The sequence below is a fragment of the Trichosurus vulpecula genome, chromosome 2 (genome assembly GCF_011100635.1).
Source record: "Trichosurus vulpecula isolate mTriVul1 chromosome 2, mTriVul1.pri, whole genome shotgun sequence".
In the NCBI taxonomy this organism is placed as follows: domain Eukaryota; kingdom Metazoa; phylum Chordata; class Mammalia; order Diprotodontia; family Phalangeridae; genus Trichosurus; species Trichosurus vulpecula.
In genome coordinates this window covers 391,224,650-391,240,740 of record NC_050574.1, presented here as the reverse complement: position 1 = coordinate 391,240,740, position 16,091 = coordinate 391,224,650, and the positions used below count along the sequence as shown (strand labels likewise).

General features: G+C 36.1%; 1 protein-coding gene and 1 pseudogene across 1 annotated transcript in view; one reads left to right on the top strand and one right to left on the bottom strand.

Moving 5' to 3' along the window:
* Positions 1–1,101, top strand: part of GABRB3 (gamma-aminobutyric acid type A receptor subunit beta3) — a 67,351-nt gene extending 66,250 nt beyond the window's left edge. The window contains exon 6 of the mRNA XM_036745980.1: positions 684–1,101. Coding sequence (XP_036601875.1) covers positions 684–1,025 — 342 coding nt within the window. The 3' untranslated portion in view covers positions 1,026–1,101. The remainder of the gene's footprint in view (positions 1–683) is intronic.
* A 5,887-nt stretch (positions 1,102–6,988) lies between these two features.
* On the bottom strand, positions 6,989–7,558 carry LOC118837239 (annotated as a pseudogene).
* Between the last annotated feature and the right edge of the window lie 8,533 nt (positions 7,559–16,091).

Genomic DNA, 16,091 nt, shown 5'->3' with positions numbered 1-16,091 from the left:
TCCTCAGCATCATCTAGAAGGTGGTTCAAACATTGACCACACCTGGATACATCTATTACCTTTTGATTCTGTAGCTAAAAATAATCTCAGTATTCCAAGTAGAATTTTATTTGATAGCCCACACCCCAAGTCCGTTTAGAAATATACTGCCAATACATATGTTGGAGTCTCATCCCCTTACTTGTACAGTAGGTAAGAGAGGCATCTAAACTATAATAAGATGCTTTTCTCTTAGAAAAAGGAAGAAGTTACCACTCTAGTAGAGAACAAAAGAACATAGTGGCAAGAAAATTACAATGCTTTAAGTAACCTATCATGAATGAAATAAATACATATTTAAAGATACCTTTCAAAGAAAATTGATAAAAAGGAGAAATTTAGTCTTCAGTTTTCCAATATTTGTTGCATTCTTATTACAGAATTTCAATTTGAATAAGTCCTCTTATTTTATTTATTTTCATACATAAGTTGTTTTTTGATCAAGGCAGATAGATGTCTAAACCACAGTTAAAATTCCAGAAAGGACATTTACCAATAAAACAAAGCATTGGAGATGACAGATAAGTAATTTCCTATGATATGCTCAGAATCAAAAAATTAATAGCCTGCTCCATGTTTGGAATAAGAAAATTAAGCTTATTGGCACTTGAGTTGTCTGATGATGTGATATCTCTTCCAATTAGGTGGATGCTCACGGAAACATTCTGTTAACATCACTTGAAATTCACAATGAAGTGAATGAGGTCACAGGAGGCGTTGGAGATTCCAGGAATTCAGCAATATCCTTTGACAACTCAGGAATCCAGTACAGGAAACAAAGCATGCCTCGAGAAGGGCATGGGCGACACTTGGGGGACAGAAACATCCCGCACAAGAAGACCCATTTACGGAGGAGGTCTTCACAGCTCAAAATAAAAATCCCCGACTTAACGGATGTGAATGCCATAGACAGATGGTCAAGGATCGTGTTTCCATTTACTTTTTCTCTTTTCAACCTGATTTACTGGCTGTACTATGTTAACTGAGCGACTCTACTTGGTTTTTCACAGACTTCATTTAACACTGAGTGAAATATTACTCTGCTTGTCATTTTTATACCTATATATAAATACACACACACACAAACACACACATATATATACATACACAATTGTATATATATGTGAACTTTCTCAACATATATATAAATACACACGTATATGAGAATGTATGTGCATATGTTTATATACACAGGTCTATGGAACCATGTGTATGTAATACAAATGCACATACATGTATACATTCAGCAGCTATGGACAATTTAACACAGAATGCATATCAAAGGAAGTGGGTGCATTTTTTTTAATTGAAAGGGACAGATATCATCTAAATATTTCACCTTAAGAATGAGGGAGTGTTACATAATATCACCCCTAAATATGTCTTAAGTTATCATAAATTAGACATTTTCAGTACAGGTTTTCAAAACCTTGATTACTTAAAGCTAATGTACTCTTCAAAAACCCATCCAGTGGTACTGCTAGTTTCAAATGAGTCACTTCTCTTTCATTTCATATGCTTTGTTTTACTGAGCTAAGTTTTCTTCGCTCATTTGGTTTATAAGGTTTCTTTTCATCTTCCATGCGTGTCATTTTTCCGTGATCATTGACTTGGATTAAATAGTCACAGAAGGAAAGCTGTCCTGTTGTTTAACATGCTCACATTAATATGTTCAAAAACTCATCTTTTGAAAAATCCATCCATAGTGAAAGGAATCTCATTTGTAAGCATTGTAATACACAGTTTTGGGTTGGTTTTTATTTCATTTGGTTTGGTTTGGTACATTTGGACCGGTTCCAGCTTAGCTGTACTAAGGGGAAAATTTTTTAGCACATTTTGGTATCATTTTAGTTGACATTTTGATGACTGAAAATGTGTTCTGCATCTCTTACAGATTTCTAAGACCGATATCTAACAGAAAGTATAGAAGTCTCAGGTTATTTGTTACTCTAACATGAAACCATCCAGACATTTTTTTTCAATTTGTGTTCATGTTATCCAACATTCTTAAAACATTGTATGTTACTATAAAATATATTTGCATAATATGCATACATATGTATATTTTATGAAGACTTTCTTTCTTATGCTTGCTACTGTGGCAGCATGCTATGTCATATCTTTTCTTCACGTGATGTGACTACTTTTTTATTATCTGGAATTAAGACTTAAGCTAAAATGCTTCTATTGTTGAAACACAAAAATCAAGACATATACTCATGGCCTTTATTTCCATGTCCAACATATGCCATAAGGAGCAATCAAAACACTCCTGGTACAACTGGGATGCTGCAATCAGCAATCAGTAAACTAACTAATGCATGGCATTTCATCATCAAATACATACAGCCATTTTTTTAGGTAAACATTATCAACCTAACAAAACAGCACGCTCATTTTTAAATTTTCTTTCTGAATCCATCTCCTCATCCTATCGACTTTTTAAAGCTAGTAGATGCAAGTCAAGGTGCACTGGTTTCATAGATGCGACCTTAACTTGCTATTTAGACAACTAGATCTTTCTAAAGAAAAAAAGATGATATATTTTTTGTAAACAATATTTCTATCACAGACATCCATAAATGGATACGACTATGGTCCTATAAATAGGTGTCAAAGTGGAATTAAGCATTTGGAGAAAAAAAAAGCAAATTGTGCAGGAAAGAACTGCTAAATTTCCTTTTGAGATGAAACCTATCCATAGATTTTCTGGCTGCTGTTGTCTCAAAATGTTGATTATGCCCAGCTGCTTCTGTTCCATCCAACACACAGGAGCAGTCAGCCAGATTCTTGTCCAACTCTCTGACCCCTGGATTTCATTTCAATATTGATAGGACCTATACCACCTGGGATGTTACAAGGATGTACAAGTTGCCCAGTATTACTTCTGTGGGAGTTCCCTTCAGTGGTCATTACAACCTTTGATTCGAAAGAGGAAATAACAGCTGCTAGATTCACTCTGGGATTAAATTGAACACACAAAGTCTAATGCTGGAAGCAATTCCTAATTTTTTTCTTTCCCCTTCCTCTCCTTCATCCTCAGCTTTCTCCACTCTTCTTCCTCCTCCCTCAATCAAAAAAAAAACCTCTCATCAATCAGATTTTCTCTAGTTTTAATTTATATGGAAGCTACACAGGTTATTACAGATATGTGCTTATTAGGGCTTTTCTTTGGCACTCTCAGGATAACAATATGAATTTATAAAATATGAACAGATTAGGAAAATCTTGTGAGTGGCCTTATCCATTGTAAACATTTTAAAGAAAAGAGATATTGCTGAAGATCATATCTTTTTCAACACTTCCGCTCTTTTTCTGTGTCCCGTGATTCAAGGTTGGAGCTCCACACATGAGGGACTTGAAATGCAAAAGGATGTGAAGAAAGCAGTTCATTGTGGACATTTGGAATCTTTAAATGCACAATGCATACTGTTCAGAACTGTGCCATTAATTCTTTCCTGAGGATGGGAGGAGGGGGAAGAGAGGGTGGGGAGAAGTAAAAAATATATACATATGTGAACTTCAAGTTCATGAACAGCAATGGCAGAGAACCTTTAGACCTCAAAAGAGCTCCTGCAATCCACTTTACAAGTTTTCCTTGGTATAAATTTGCATGGTAGGTAATAATAGCTTTTGAGCTTTTTGTATGCATTTGGCAATGATATTGGGATTCACAACTTTGTAGACATTGCAACGAAGTAAATATAATGGCTATACTACATAGTGTATTTGTAACTATATATATATATACATGCATACATGCATACATACATATATTCGATAAAAACTTTTTTCAGATCCATGGGCATGTGTTTGCTTTACCCATTTCTGGGGCAAACAAAGTTTTTCTTCTGATAAAAAGAATTGTAGAGTCTGCCTAAACTTGTTTTTAAAGCAGCAGAAAATTTGGGAATGAGAATTTTTTTTACCATCATGACCCAGACTAGTTGAATTTGTTTCCCAACTCTTTTCTTTAGATCTCCAGGCCGACATGGCCTCTCATGAACCCACAGCAGCTGTTCTAGTCATTGAAGGAGCTGTATAGATGAGGCCCAAAGCCAGAACTCTGCAGTTAAAATTTGATTGTTGTAAGGCCTCATCAAGGGTTGTAAAGAAAAAGTTGGTGAAGGGACTTGAAGGATTACTTTTCTGAGAATTTGAAAGGAATTTTAAGAAACAATATTCAGATTTCCAGGTAGGCTATTATATGTGTCTTTTCATAAATGTTCACAGGTCCTCAAAATATACAGTAGAGTTCTTGTGAAGTATGTCTTCTAATTACCCAGACTCATCTGTTCTTGAGTCAATTCATAGTCACCCAATTGTACTACATTACTTCAGTGGGTGTGGGTATTCCATTTGATGGTGCAGATCATAAACCACCTATGACTTCTTAGCCTATGCGATTCTCACCCATGTCATTCCATAAACCTTCCATCTGTGATCCATAGCATGGTTAGCCCCTTAAGTAGGTTTTACTCTTGTTGCCCCTAACCAGCATCTTAATGGGGTTTCATTGACTGGACCATATGTAACTTATGTAAATCTCTTCACTGAAATCCCAGAGGAGGAAGTCCTGAAGTTCCAGTCAGTTATATTAGAAAAGTCACACCTACAATACCCTTTACTTTTAGGCCGCTGCCTTACCCTTATGCTGGATTGTCTCTGTGTGACAACCCTCACTTGACCCTACTTTGTCAAACTTTCCTTATAAATGTTTTCACCTAGAACACTGCAGAGGTGATTCCAGACTGGCTGGGCACCACTTTGCTAGGAATGAGCATGCTGCAGCTCTAGGTGGACCATTTGGGGCATCCTACAGTTTTTGCTATTTGGTTTTTCTGGGCAATCTGGCCTTGTGATGATGTTTTAAGCCGAAGAAATGCCCAACTTTGAATATTTTGGCTTGAAAATATAAACTGTGCCATAAGTATTATTTGAATCTGATACCTGATTTGTAACATTGATACCTGATTTATAACACTTTTAATGAAAGCAAATTGGGCCATAAATTTGGTTATCCTATTATCCCTTATGAAAGTCACCCTTGTTATTTCATCAGACTGGAAAGTAATATCTTTAGAAGTGATTCCTCCCTCCCACCCCTACCCCCAGGACACTAGGATGCCCACTTAATAATTACCTCTTCTACTGCACTTAAAAGGCAACAAGATGTCCTTAAAAATAGTCATATTAACTTGCCTGGACAAGTGGTTTGTTCTCAGAGACTAGTTTGCATATCATGCCTCACCTAGGACTAGCCCCGTAAGTGTGCTCTCATTCTCATTTCATATTTTCACTTTACAAGTCCATGAGGGCATACCAGGCAACTACAGGAAAATCCTGAGTTACAGCCTGAAGAGTCTGAAGTAGAAATAGGTAACTGTGTTGTGATAGCTAACTCCTATGTTAATGACATCCCATTGTAAAGATAAATTAAAGCCCAGTTTTGCTTAAGCACATTTATGTATATATTCTTTTGTATTATTTGACATGAAAAAACAAACAGCAAAACTGAGTGATAGACAAAATATGAGCAATGTTGATGAACGAATACTAATTTATTAAAAAAAGGACTAAATGATGACTTGTAATGATTCATTTGGGGGTGTCACTAATTTTTAATTTGGTTGTTTTTATTCTATTTCACTTTCATATTTAGGTTTTGTGTTTCATTAAAAGCCAGAGGAAATATGTGCAAACTTGGCCAGGTAAAGAAAGAAATCATATACAAGTACTGTTCTTTTCTCACTACATACAAAATATATGCAGAGTGGTCATCTAGTCCTATTTATGTCTTGAAACAACTTTTAGCAGAGATGATAATTCATTTTAAAAAATGTTTATCAGAAAGGCAATGGACAAAACTATCCATAAGACCAGGGGCGGGCTGGTGAATGTTCAACCAACTCTCCAGAAAAAAACAAAAATAGTGCATGATTAAGTTTAATCTACATTATTAAAATTGGCTCCATCACTTTCTTAAGTCTAGAGAATCAATTAAACAATAAATCAAGCCCTGATTTGTAGCATTTTTCCATTTAGATTTCCGAGTTGTACATACTCACATTGCAAATTTAACAATTAGCTTAGTGGGTTGGAGTTGGCTCCAGCATATCCCTGCCTAAGACCCCCTTCTGAATTCTAATGACTCAGATTCCTGAAGACTCCCAGTATAAATCTTCAAGGCTGCAATAAACATATTTTCTCTTTTCTTTTCTTACCTCAGTGGTAAGAAATAATAGGTGAATATAATATGTATTGAATAAAACACAAACTTATCATCTTAATATTACCAACCTACCTATCCTTACACTTTATTCTAAGAAATAAGGAAAGGACTGACACAAAATTACCATATGACTCAACTCTAACCTAGCCTCACTCCACTTTACATTAGCTTTAGAGGAGTAGATTTCCACAGTGGTCACTATCCCAGATATATAGAGAGCTAGATAGAAAGATGCCATATAGACACAGATCGATAGAGACAGGTGATAGATCAATAAAGAATAGATAGTTAAAAGATAGGAAGCGATTTTTAATGGCTTTATCCCTAGACTCTTTTATTTATGTCAGCATTCTTCCTAGTCTTCATTTTCTTTGTCATGTTAAGTATTGAAGATTTCCACTTATTTTCTCAAATTTGCTTATTCTTTAGCAGTTAACCAAAATAAAAGAGAATGCTGAATATTCCTAAACTTTAAAAGTCCTTGACATTTTTTCATTGTATTTGGGGGTTTTCAGTTTTCTCATGGAGAAAAAAAATGAATTTAGTCATAACTCAACTTTATATGTTGTCCAACTGGTACTTCTACAACACAATCCTGGATAGTAAAATTTGGCGTATGTTGTCTTAATTTCTACTGCACGGGGAAGGAGAGATCATCAAGAAAATCTTTAACCATCATGTGGAAAACCTTGAAAGTCCATGCTTTGCCCTCAAGGTTCAATTATTATATTCTATCCACTACTCAATCCATTTCATTATCTTATCTAAATTATTCTCCAGTGCTTCTGGTACATTGCTAGGCAGCCGGTATACTATTTCATGGTTAGAGGAAGCCATGGCTTCTTCATAAAGAATTTGGAAAATTTCACACTGATTATTGTCCTGCAGTTTCTTTACACTGTATCTCTTTTTTTCAAGTCTTCTATATAATGCATAATTATCTGTTTGAAGCACAAAAACAGCATGAAACAGGGAAGAAGTTACAGCCATGGTAATCAACAATAACTTCGCCTTGTTTCATTTTATTTTCTAACTCAACTACTCTGTCTTCATTAAAATGGGATATTCATATTCTTTGTCAAATCCATCATATAACTGTCCTTCTTCTGCTAAATTGCCTACATTAATGTTTGTCACTCCTGTTCTTGATGCAAGTTCTTTACCTAGTGTGGTCTTTCCAACCTCTCATGTACTGGTGAACAGAATGTTGGGCAACCTTGTGTTCACAGTGGCACCAGCTTTGACCCAGTTGGTTGCCCTTTCTCCAAGGAGTGGAAGAGTTTTGGTTTTTTTTTAAATAAAATTCAGGTGCTAGAGAACTTTAAGGAACTTATACATTAAATTCCTCTTTTGTGAACTAGACAATAGAAATTACTAAATTTTTCTTCACAGCTAAGATTTTTAGTTATTTGGGTTATGTATATGTAGATTTTGTAGATTTTGCATGTCCTTAAACTCTGGAGGCCTAAAATGTACTGAGTTCTTCTGTAAAGTCCTATCTAGAACTGAGAAGGTGAAAAATTCTCTTCCCCGCTCCATTATTCTATAATATCATTATTCTAACTGAATTGTAGAATTTTGTCATCTACCTTTATTCAGATTGGTAAGTATCACAGTCAGAAAAGTTGGAAGAAGTAAGAGGGACAACTTTCTGTTTTACTTGGATGTTTTGAAGTTTCTTAAGAACTCATGATTTTGAAGCTTAGAAAATAAATATGCTAGCATACATCGAGTTCAATTTTTAAAAAACATTTCTTTAAAATATTATAAATTATACATTAAGTAGCATTTAAGGATTTCTTTTCCACCATTCCTATTTATCATACTTTCTGAAAGGATCATTTAACAGTTTGACAGTTATTGATCAAATTGCTTTATCCCAAATTTTGGTAGAGAAGACTTTTTAATATTTTTAGTTTTCAGCATTGATTTTCACAAGAGGTTGAATTACAAATTTTCTCCCCATTTCTACCCTCCCCCCCACTCCAAGGTGGCATGTATTCTGGTTGCCCCATTCCCCAGTCAGCCCTCCCTTCTGTCACCCCACTCCCCCACATCCTCTTTTCCCTTATTTTCTTGTAGGGCAAAATAAACTTCTATGCCCCATTGCCTGTATATCTTATTTCCTAGTTGCATGCAAAAACTTTTTTTTCAACATCTGTTTTTAAAACTTTGAGTTCCAAATTCTCTCCCCTCTTCCCTCCTCACCCACCCTCCCCAAAAAGGCAAACAATTCAACATAGGCCACATGCATATCATTATGTAAAACCCTTCCACAATACTCATGTTGTGAAAGACTAACTATATTTTGCTCCTTCCTATCCTATCCCCCTTTATTCAATTTTCTCCCTTGACCCTGTCCCTTTTTGGAAGTGTTTGTTTTTGATTACCTCCTCCCCCATCTGCCCTCCTTTCTATCACCCTCCCTTTTTTATCTCCTTCCTCCTTCTTTCCTGTGGGGTGAGATACCCAACTGAGTGTGTATGTTATTCCCAGTGGAGAAGACTTTTAAGAGTCCCTTGGACAGCAAGGAGGCCAAATCAGTCAATACTTAAATTAATTCAGGCTATTCACTGGAAGTTCAAATACTGAAGCTGAAACTTAAATGCTTTTGGCCACATAATGAGAAGGCAGGATTTGTTGGAAAAGGCGCTGTTGTTGGAAAAGACTGAAGGCAGAAGGAAAAGGAGACAGCAGAGGATGAGATGGATAGATCATGTCATGGTAACAACAAACATGAACATGGATAGATTTCCAGAGATAGCGGAGGATAGAAGGGCCTGGTGTGCAATGGTCCATGGGGTCACAGAGTCAGAAACGACTGAACAACTGAACAACAAATTATCCCAAATTTCTAGAAGACAGACATTTTCTTTAATAAAATCTAAATAATTTTTCAGCTTTCTTTTCACTCTTTCCTTGCAAAAGAGAAAATTGCTAGTTTATTTTCAGTTTGGAAAAAGATTGAGTTGAGCTAAGGTAACTAATAGTTTGAATCTGTCTGTCTCTGTTTCTCTGTGTCTCTCTGTCTCTATATGTATGTATATAAACATGAATATTTGTGTGTATAGTATGTACATTTACACACACACACACACACACACACATATATATATATATATATATATATATATATATATATATATATGTATATATACGTGTACATATGCATGTATATAAAGGCTGGGTCTCCCGGCATGAAGTTCAGTAGTTATTTACAAGCCCAAACCCACTATCAATGAGCATAGTTTGACCTTTGCCTCAGACCCAGGTCAGTTTATCCCTCCTTAGGCAATCTGGTTTCCATTGTCTGTCTCCCAGGAGCTCACCATCTTGATGCCAGACAGGTGGAAAACTGATTGGCTTAATCCACTGAAGCTCAGAACTCCTAAACTCAAGTGTTCTACTGGCCTTAGTATCCCTGGTGGTAAGGATTAAAGGTATATGCCACCATGTCCAGCTAACAATTGTGTATATTTTAGTATATCTTATAACTGGTTCTAAAGAGATACCTAACTTTTTTTTCTTAAACAATGATGGGTTGGGGTTTTTTGCATCAATGTGGCAAAAGGAAGCATGGTATGAGATAGGTGTGATATAGTAAAAGATAAGCAGGATGATACAAGGTCTTCAGTATATGTTAAGGCAAGGGAAACATGATAGCTGTCTGCAAATATTTGAAGGGCCATCTTATAGAAGAGGGATTGGACTTGGTCTACTCGGCCCCAGTAAAATTAGGAGAAAGGTGGTAGAAGTTGCAAAAAGGATAATTTGGATTTACTAATATTTAGTCCCATCTAAAAACTGAATGGACTTCTCAGAATGTCACAATAGACATCTTCAATCTTATGGAAAGAAGAGTTCATTTTCAGGAATGTGTTGGACTACATGGGTTGTGAATTACCCTTTAACTCTGGGTTACTTGGATTTCGTAATGATTCGGAGAAACTTAAAATATATTTGTTTGTTTTTCTGAAAATAGACTAGAAAAACCAATGTGGCCATAGTAGAATGGACTACACGCACACATAGTGGGGACCTGAGCTGTGGCAGCAAAAGCTACTCCCAACAGTGTCATGCTCGAGCTTTTTGAAACTTTCGGAAAAGAGGGCTATGTTTTTAATTATGTATAATTGTGCAAAGCATATGAATAATATAGAGTACATAAGATATTATGCATAATTACATACAATTAATTATAATACATAATTTGGCCACCAGGTAATTCTACCCTCAAGCTACTAACCAAATTGGTTCATCAAATGGTATTCACTATGCATGCACCAGCTTTACCAATGGAATGAATATCACCATTGCCCACCTGAGGATGGTGAGTGTACAAATGCTTAAAACGCACATCCCTCAACCTTTTTCAGTTGTGTTTGGCTCATTGTGACTGTTGGGGTTTTCTTGGCCAAGATACTGGAGTGGTTTGCCATTTCCCTCTCCAGCTCATTTTACAGATGAGGAAACTAAGGTAAACAAGGTGAAATGACTTGCCCAGGGTCACATATCTAGTGGCTGAGGTCAGAATTAACCTCAGGAAGACAAGTCTTCCTGACTCCAAGCCTGGTGCTATATCTACTACACCCCCTAGTTGTACAACCTACATGGCCTTAAATAGTTCTTAGAGGGTCAGAAATACTGAACTAATTCAATATTGATTTCAAGATATGGGTATTGATCCAAGGGTCTTTGAGTCTGAAATATATATATATTAAAATATGAAAATCTTGGTTTGTTTCTCAGTCCCCACCCTTCATTTGACAAATCACTGTCCCTTGGTTAAATGAATTCATTCATAATACTTATTTGTGGTCACATGAATTAATCAAATTGTAAAAGAACTATTCCATAGAAAAATTATAAACTGTTTTGTACAATTGTCTGAACTCAAATTTTTCCCGGCTAATATGCTATAGGAAAATAAGGGAAGGATAGCGTGTTTGGAATCCCATGGGAATACTCTCCAAACAAACAGAAAATAAGGGCGATGTACTCCAATTTGGGATTGGCCTCTTGACGTAATAAATTGAAAGTTAATTTGTTTTACTTAGAAGAATGCAAACCAACCTATGCAGTGGGTGGACTTGCATAGTCTCATATCATATATTTTTTCTCAAAAAAAGGCAATATAAACGCAATTTCCTCATAAACTAGGAAGAGGTACATTGTTTATATATGCGTTTGAAGAGAGTATTTTGCAGTCACCTCCATTAAGGCTGGAAATAGATCTCTCATCATCAATCCTTCTATAATTATTCATAGCTTTACTAACTAGCCAGATCATATTTCAACTCCTTTGAACAGGCCTGGACCTGTTATGCAATCAATCAAGATTTACTGTTGGATTCAGTGTGAAAATCCAGATTATCACTGACAGGACACAGATCCAAAATCATTTAATAAACTTTTTCTAGACTCTAAAGTGGTCACACAAATACCAAAGATCTCCAGCAAAAAACTCCTGCAGTCTGCCAGACTTACTTACATGCTCATTTCCTGAAGGGGCAAGTATCCAACATTTTAAGAAAAAATGTCCTCCTAACAAAAACCAAAAGCAAGTGAAATGTGAATTCCTAGCAACTGGTGACTTTCAGGAAGAAGATAAATATCCAAAATTTATTAGAGATATTTGGAGGCAGTTCATGTTTAGGGATTGGACTGTATTGGGGATTGGAATAATCTCCTTTCTAATTCTACGTCTTTATGATTCTGATCCAGGGGTGAGGAACCTGCAGCCTCAAGGCCACATGTGGCCTTCTAGGTCCTCAAGTACAGCCCTTTGGCTGAATCCAAACTTCATAGAACAAATCCCCTTAATAAGAGAATTTGTTCTGTAAAACTTGGACTCAATCAAAAAGCCACACCCAAGACCTAGAAGGCCATATGTGGCCTCAAGATAGCAGGTTCCCTACCCCCGTAAAAAACCTAATCCAAAACTAAAGTGAAAAGTTTAATTTCAGAGTTATGATCTCTGATAGAAAATGTCTTATTTCTAGGTCCCATCTACTTAAATATGAAAATTATTAGTGATGATGCCTCAGATAATTTAAAATCCTATGACCCCAAAGGCATGTCTATTTGGTTTACAAATGGCCCCAAATAAAATTCTCAAAGTTCCTTGGCCATTCAAGGGAAGTCTAAAAAAAAAATTGATTCAAAATCTATCCAACAAAAAAGGCCATTTTCTGCTAATTACTTTATCAGGGCAGGTGTGCTGCCATGTGAAACGAGTATTTCAAGGAAGAATGATGTGGGTAGCTGTGGTGGAAGCTTTGGAGTACTACCCAGGCACAAATCAATTGACTATTTATAGTTGGCCTGGGGAGTAGGTGCCTGGTTTGACATAGACTCAGGGATCACCTTGCTCCTGATCATTTCGCATATAACCATCAGAAGAGTAAGAAATGGAGGACAATGTGTGGTCTCTCCAGAATCAGATATAACATGACTAGCCCAATATCAGCAGTTCAAAGACAAGTTCATTGCCATCAGGACTTTTTACAGAGCATGGAGTTCTGTGATTAAATTTTATTTTCATTGCTGTGATTACCTTGAATTACTTTGAAACACTAACCAGACCCAGTAAAGACATGCTAGGAATTCTTAAAGACAAATATTCATGGGTGGAGGTCGTGCGGCCATTACCTTGGCGTAGTGATTATCAAATTTGGAGTGTTAGAATCAGAAGACATGGGTTAAAATCTCTTAGGCACTTACTGGCTATTTGAAAAATCATTTGACCTCTCAGTGCCTTAATTACCTGATTTTTGTGCTATCTGTTTCACAGAGTTGTAATGGAAGTTCTTTTTATACCTTCAAACACTATAAACGTACATTAATATTGTTCACTTATTCCTCCACTTCTCCTCCTAAGAGACCCTGTGTTATTTGTGGAGGAAAAGAATGGAGACAGACTATTCCATGATTATCAAACCTTCAGTGCCATCACAGTGTATGACATCTACCATTGACCCCTAACTTGTTGGTCCAGGTATTTTCACCAAACTGTACCAGCATGACATGGTGGAAAGCCCAGAATATCTGAGCTTGCATCATAGCTCTGTTACTTCCTAATTTTGTGCCTTTGTTTAAGTTCCATAGACTCTGTTAGGTTCACTTTCCTCATTTATAAAGTAAAAACTTGAATATCTTTAAAATGTCTGCTACCTCTAAATCCTACATTATGACCTTGTGAATTATAGAAGGCCTCTAACATTATTTATGTATCTGAGGGGAATTAGTGGAAGACGCTATTTGAAAGCAGTTGGGGATAATATGTGTACTGTTTGATGTCCTTTGATCTGTGTAATGTCTACATGGTTTATTTATATATTTATTTTGTTATTTATATAATTTTATTATTTACATTATTATTATTTATATTTATTTATTTATAACCTTGGTATTTCATGACCTGGTGTTTTTTTTTTGTTTTTTTTTATCATATCTAAATTTTCTGAAACTTTATTCATCTCCTAACTTTTTTCTTGTTTAATTTTTTTTTTTATTTTTAGTTTACCACACACGGTTCTACATAGTTTTGAGTTCCAGTTTTTCTCCCCTCCCTCCCTCCCCCCTCCCTCCCCAAGACGGCATGAAGTCTCATATAACTGTCATGTATAACTTCGCATTGAATTAATTTATGCTCTAGTCAAGTCGTGGAGAAGAATTTTGACCAATTGAATGAATCATGAGAAAGAAGAAACAGAACCAAAAAAAACAAAACAAAACAAAAAAAAAACCCCAAAAACAAAAACAAAAGAGAAGCAGAAAAGGCGAGCATGTAGTGTGCCTCAGTCTGTATTCAGACTTCGCAGTTCTTTCTCTGAATGAAGATAGCATTCTCCATCGTGAGTCCCCTGGAGTTGTCCTTGCCCCTTTAGGTTGCTGAGAGAAGCGCAGTATGTCAGGATTGGTCCTCACGGAATCCACATATCTGTGGCTGTGCACAACATTCTCCTGGCTCTGCTCCGCTCACTCAGCATTATGTCGTGTAGGTTTTTCCAGGTTGTTATGAAGTCTGCATCATCCCCATTTCTTATGGCACAATAGTATTCCATCACCTTCATATACCACAGCTTGTTCAGCCATTCCCCAATTGATGGGCATCCCTTTGCTTTCCAATTCTTGGCTACCACAAAGAGAGCTGCTATAAATATTCTTGTACATATGGGTCCTTTTTCTGCTTGCGTGATTTCTTTGGGATACAACCCTAGAAGTGGTATTACTGGGTCAAAGGGTATGAACATTTCTATAGCCCTTTGGGCATAGTTCCACACCGCCCTCCAAAATGGCTGGATCAGCTCACAACTCCACCAGCAATGCAACAATGTTCCAATTTCCCCACATCCTTTCCAGCATTTATCATTCTCCTGATTTGTTATTTTAGCCAATCTGACAGGAGAGATGTGGTATCTAAGAGTTGTTTTGACTTGCATTTCTCTAATCAGCAGCGATCCAGAGCATTTTTCCATATGCCTGTAGATAGCTTTAATTTCTTCCTCTGAAAACTGCCTGTTCATATCCTTTGACCATTTCTCAATTGGGGAATGGCTTGTATTCCTATATATTTGGCTTAGCTCCCTGTATATTTTAGAGATGAGGCCTTTATCAGAGATACTAGTTGCAAAGATTTTCTCCCAATTTTCTGCTTCCCTCCTAATTCTTGTTGCATTGGCTTTTTTTGTACAAAAACATTTCAATTTGACATAATCAAAATTATCCATTTTGCATTTTGTAATGCTCTCTATCTCTTGTTGGGTCATGAATTCTTTACTTTTCCATAAATCTGATAAGTAAACTATTCCTTGCTTTCCCAAATTACTTAGAGTATCAACTTTTACTCCTAAATCATGAACCCATTTTGACTTTATTTTGGTATATGGTGTAAGATATTGGTCTATGCCCAGTTTTTGCCCTACCATTTTCCAATTATCCCAACAGTTTTTGTGAAATAGTGAATTATTAGCCCAGAAACTGGCTTCTTTGGGTTTATCAAAGAGTAGATTGCTAAACTTGTTGATTTCACCTACTTGTGTACCTATCCTATTCCACTGATCCACACCCCTGTTTCTTAACTAGTACCAGGCAGTTTTGATGACTGCTGCTGTGTAGTACAGTTTAATATCTGGTGTGGCTAAACCACCATCTCTAGCATGTCTTTTCATTAATATCCTAGATACTCTAGACCTCTTGTTTTTCCAAATGAATTTTGTTATTATTTTGTCCAGCTCAGTAAAAAAATTTTTTGGTAGTTCGATTGGTATGGCACTCAATAGATAGATTAATTTAGGTAGAATTGTCATTTTTATTATATTAGCTCGGCCTAACCATGAGCAACTGATATTTCTCCATTTATTTAGATCTGATTTTATTCGCGTGAAAAGTGTTTCATAGTTATGTTCATATAGGCCCTGGGTTTGTCTTGGCAAATAGACTCCCAAATATTTTATAGTGCCTTCAGTAACTTTGAATGGAATTTCTCTTTCTATCTCTTGCTGTTGGGCTTTGTCAGTAATGTATAGGAATGCTGAGGATTTCTGTGGGTTTATTTTATATCCTGCAACTTTGCTAAAGTTGTTTATTATTTCAAGTATTTTTTTACTTGATTCTCTAGGATTCTCTAGATAAATCATCATATCATCTGCAAAAAGTGATAATTTAGTTTCTTCTTTTCCTATTCTAATTCCTTCAATTTCTTTTTCTTCTCTTATTGCTACAGCTAATGTTTCTAGAACCAAATTGAATAATAGGGGTGATAATGGACATCCTTGTTTCACCCCTGATCTTATTGGGAATGCATCTAGTTTATCCC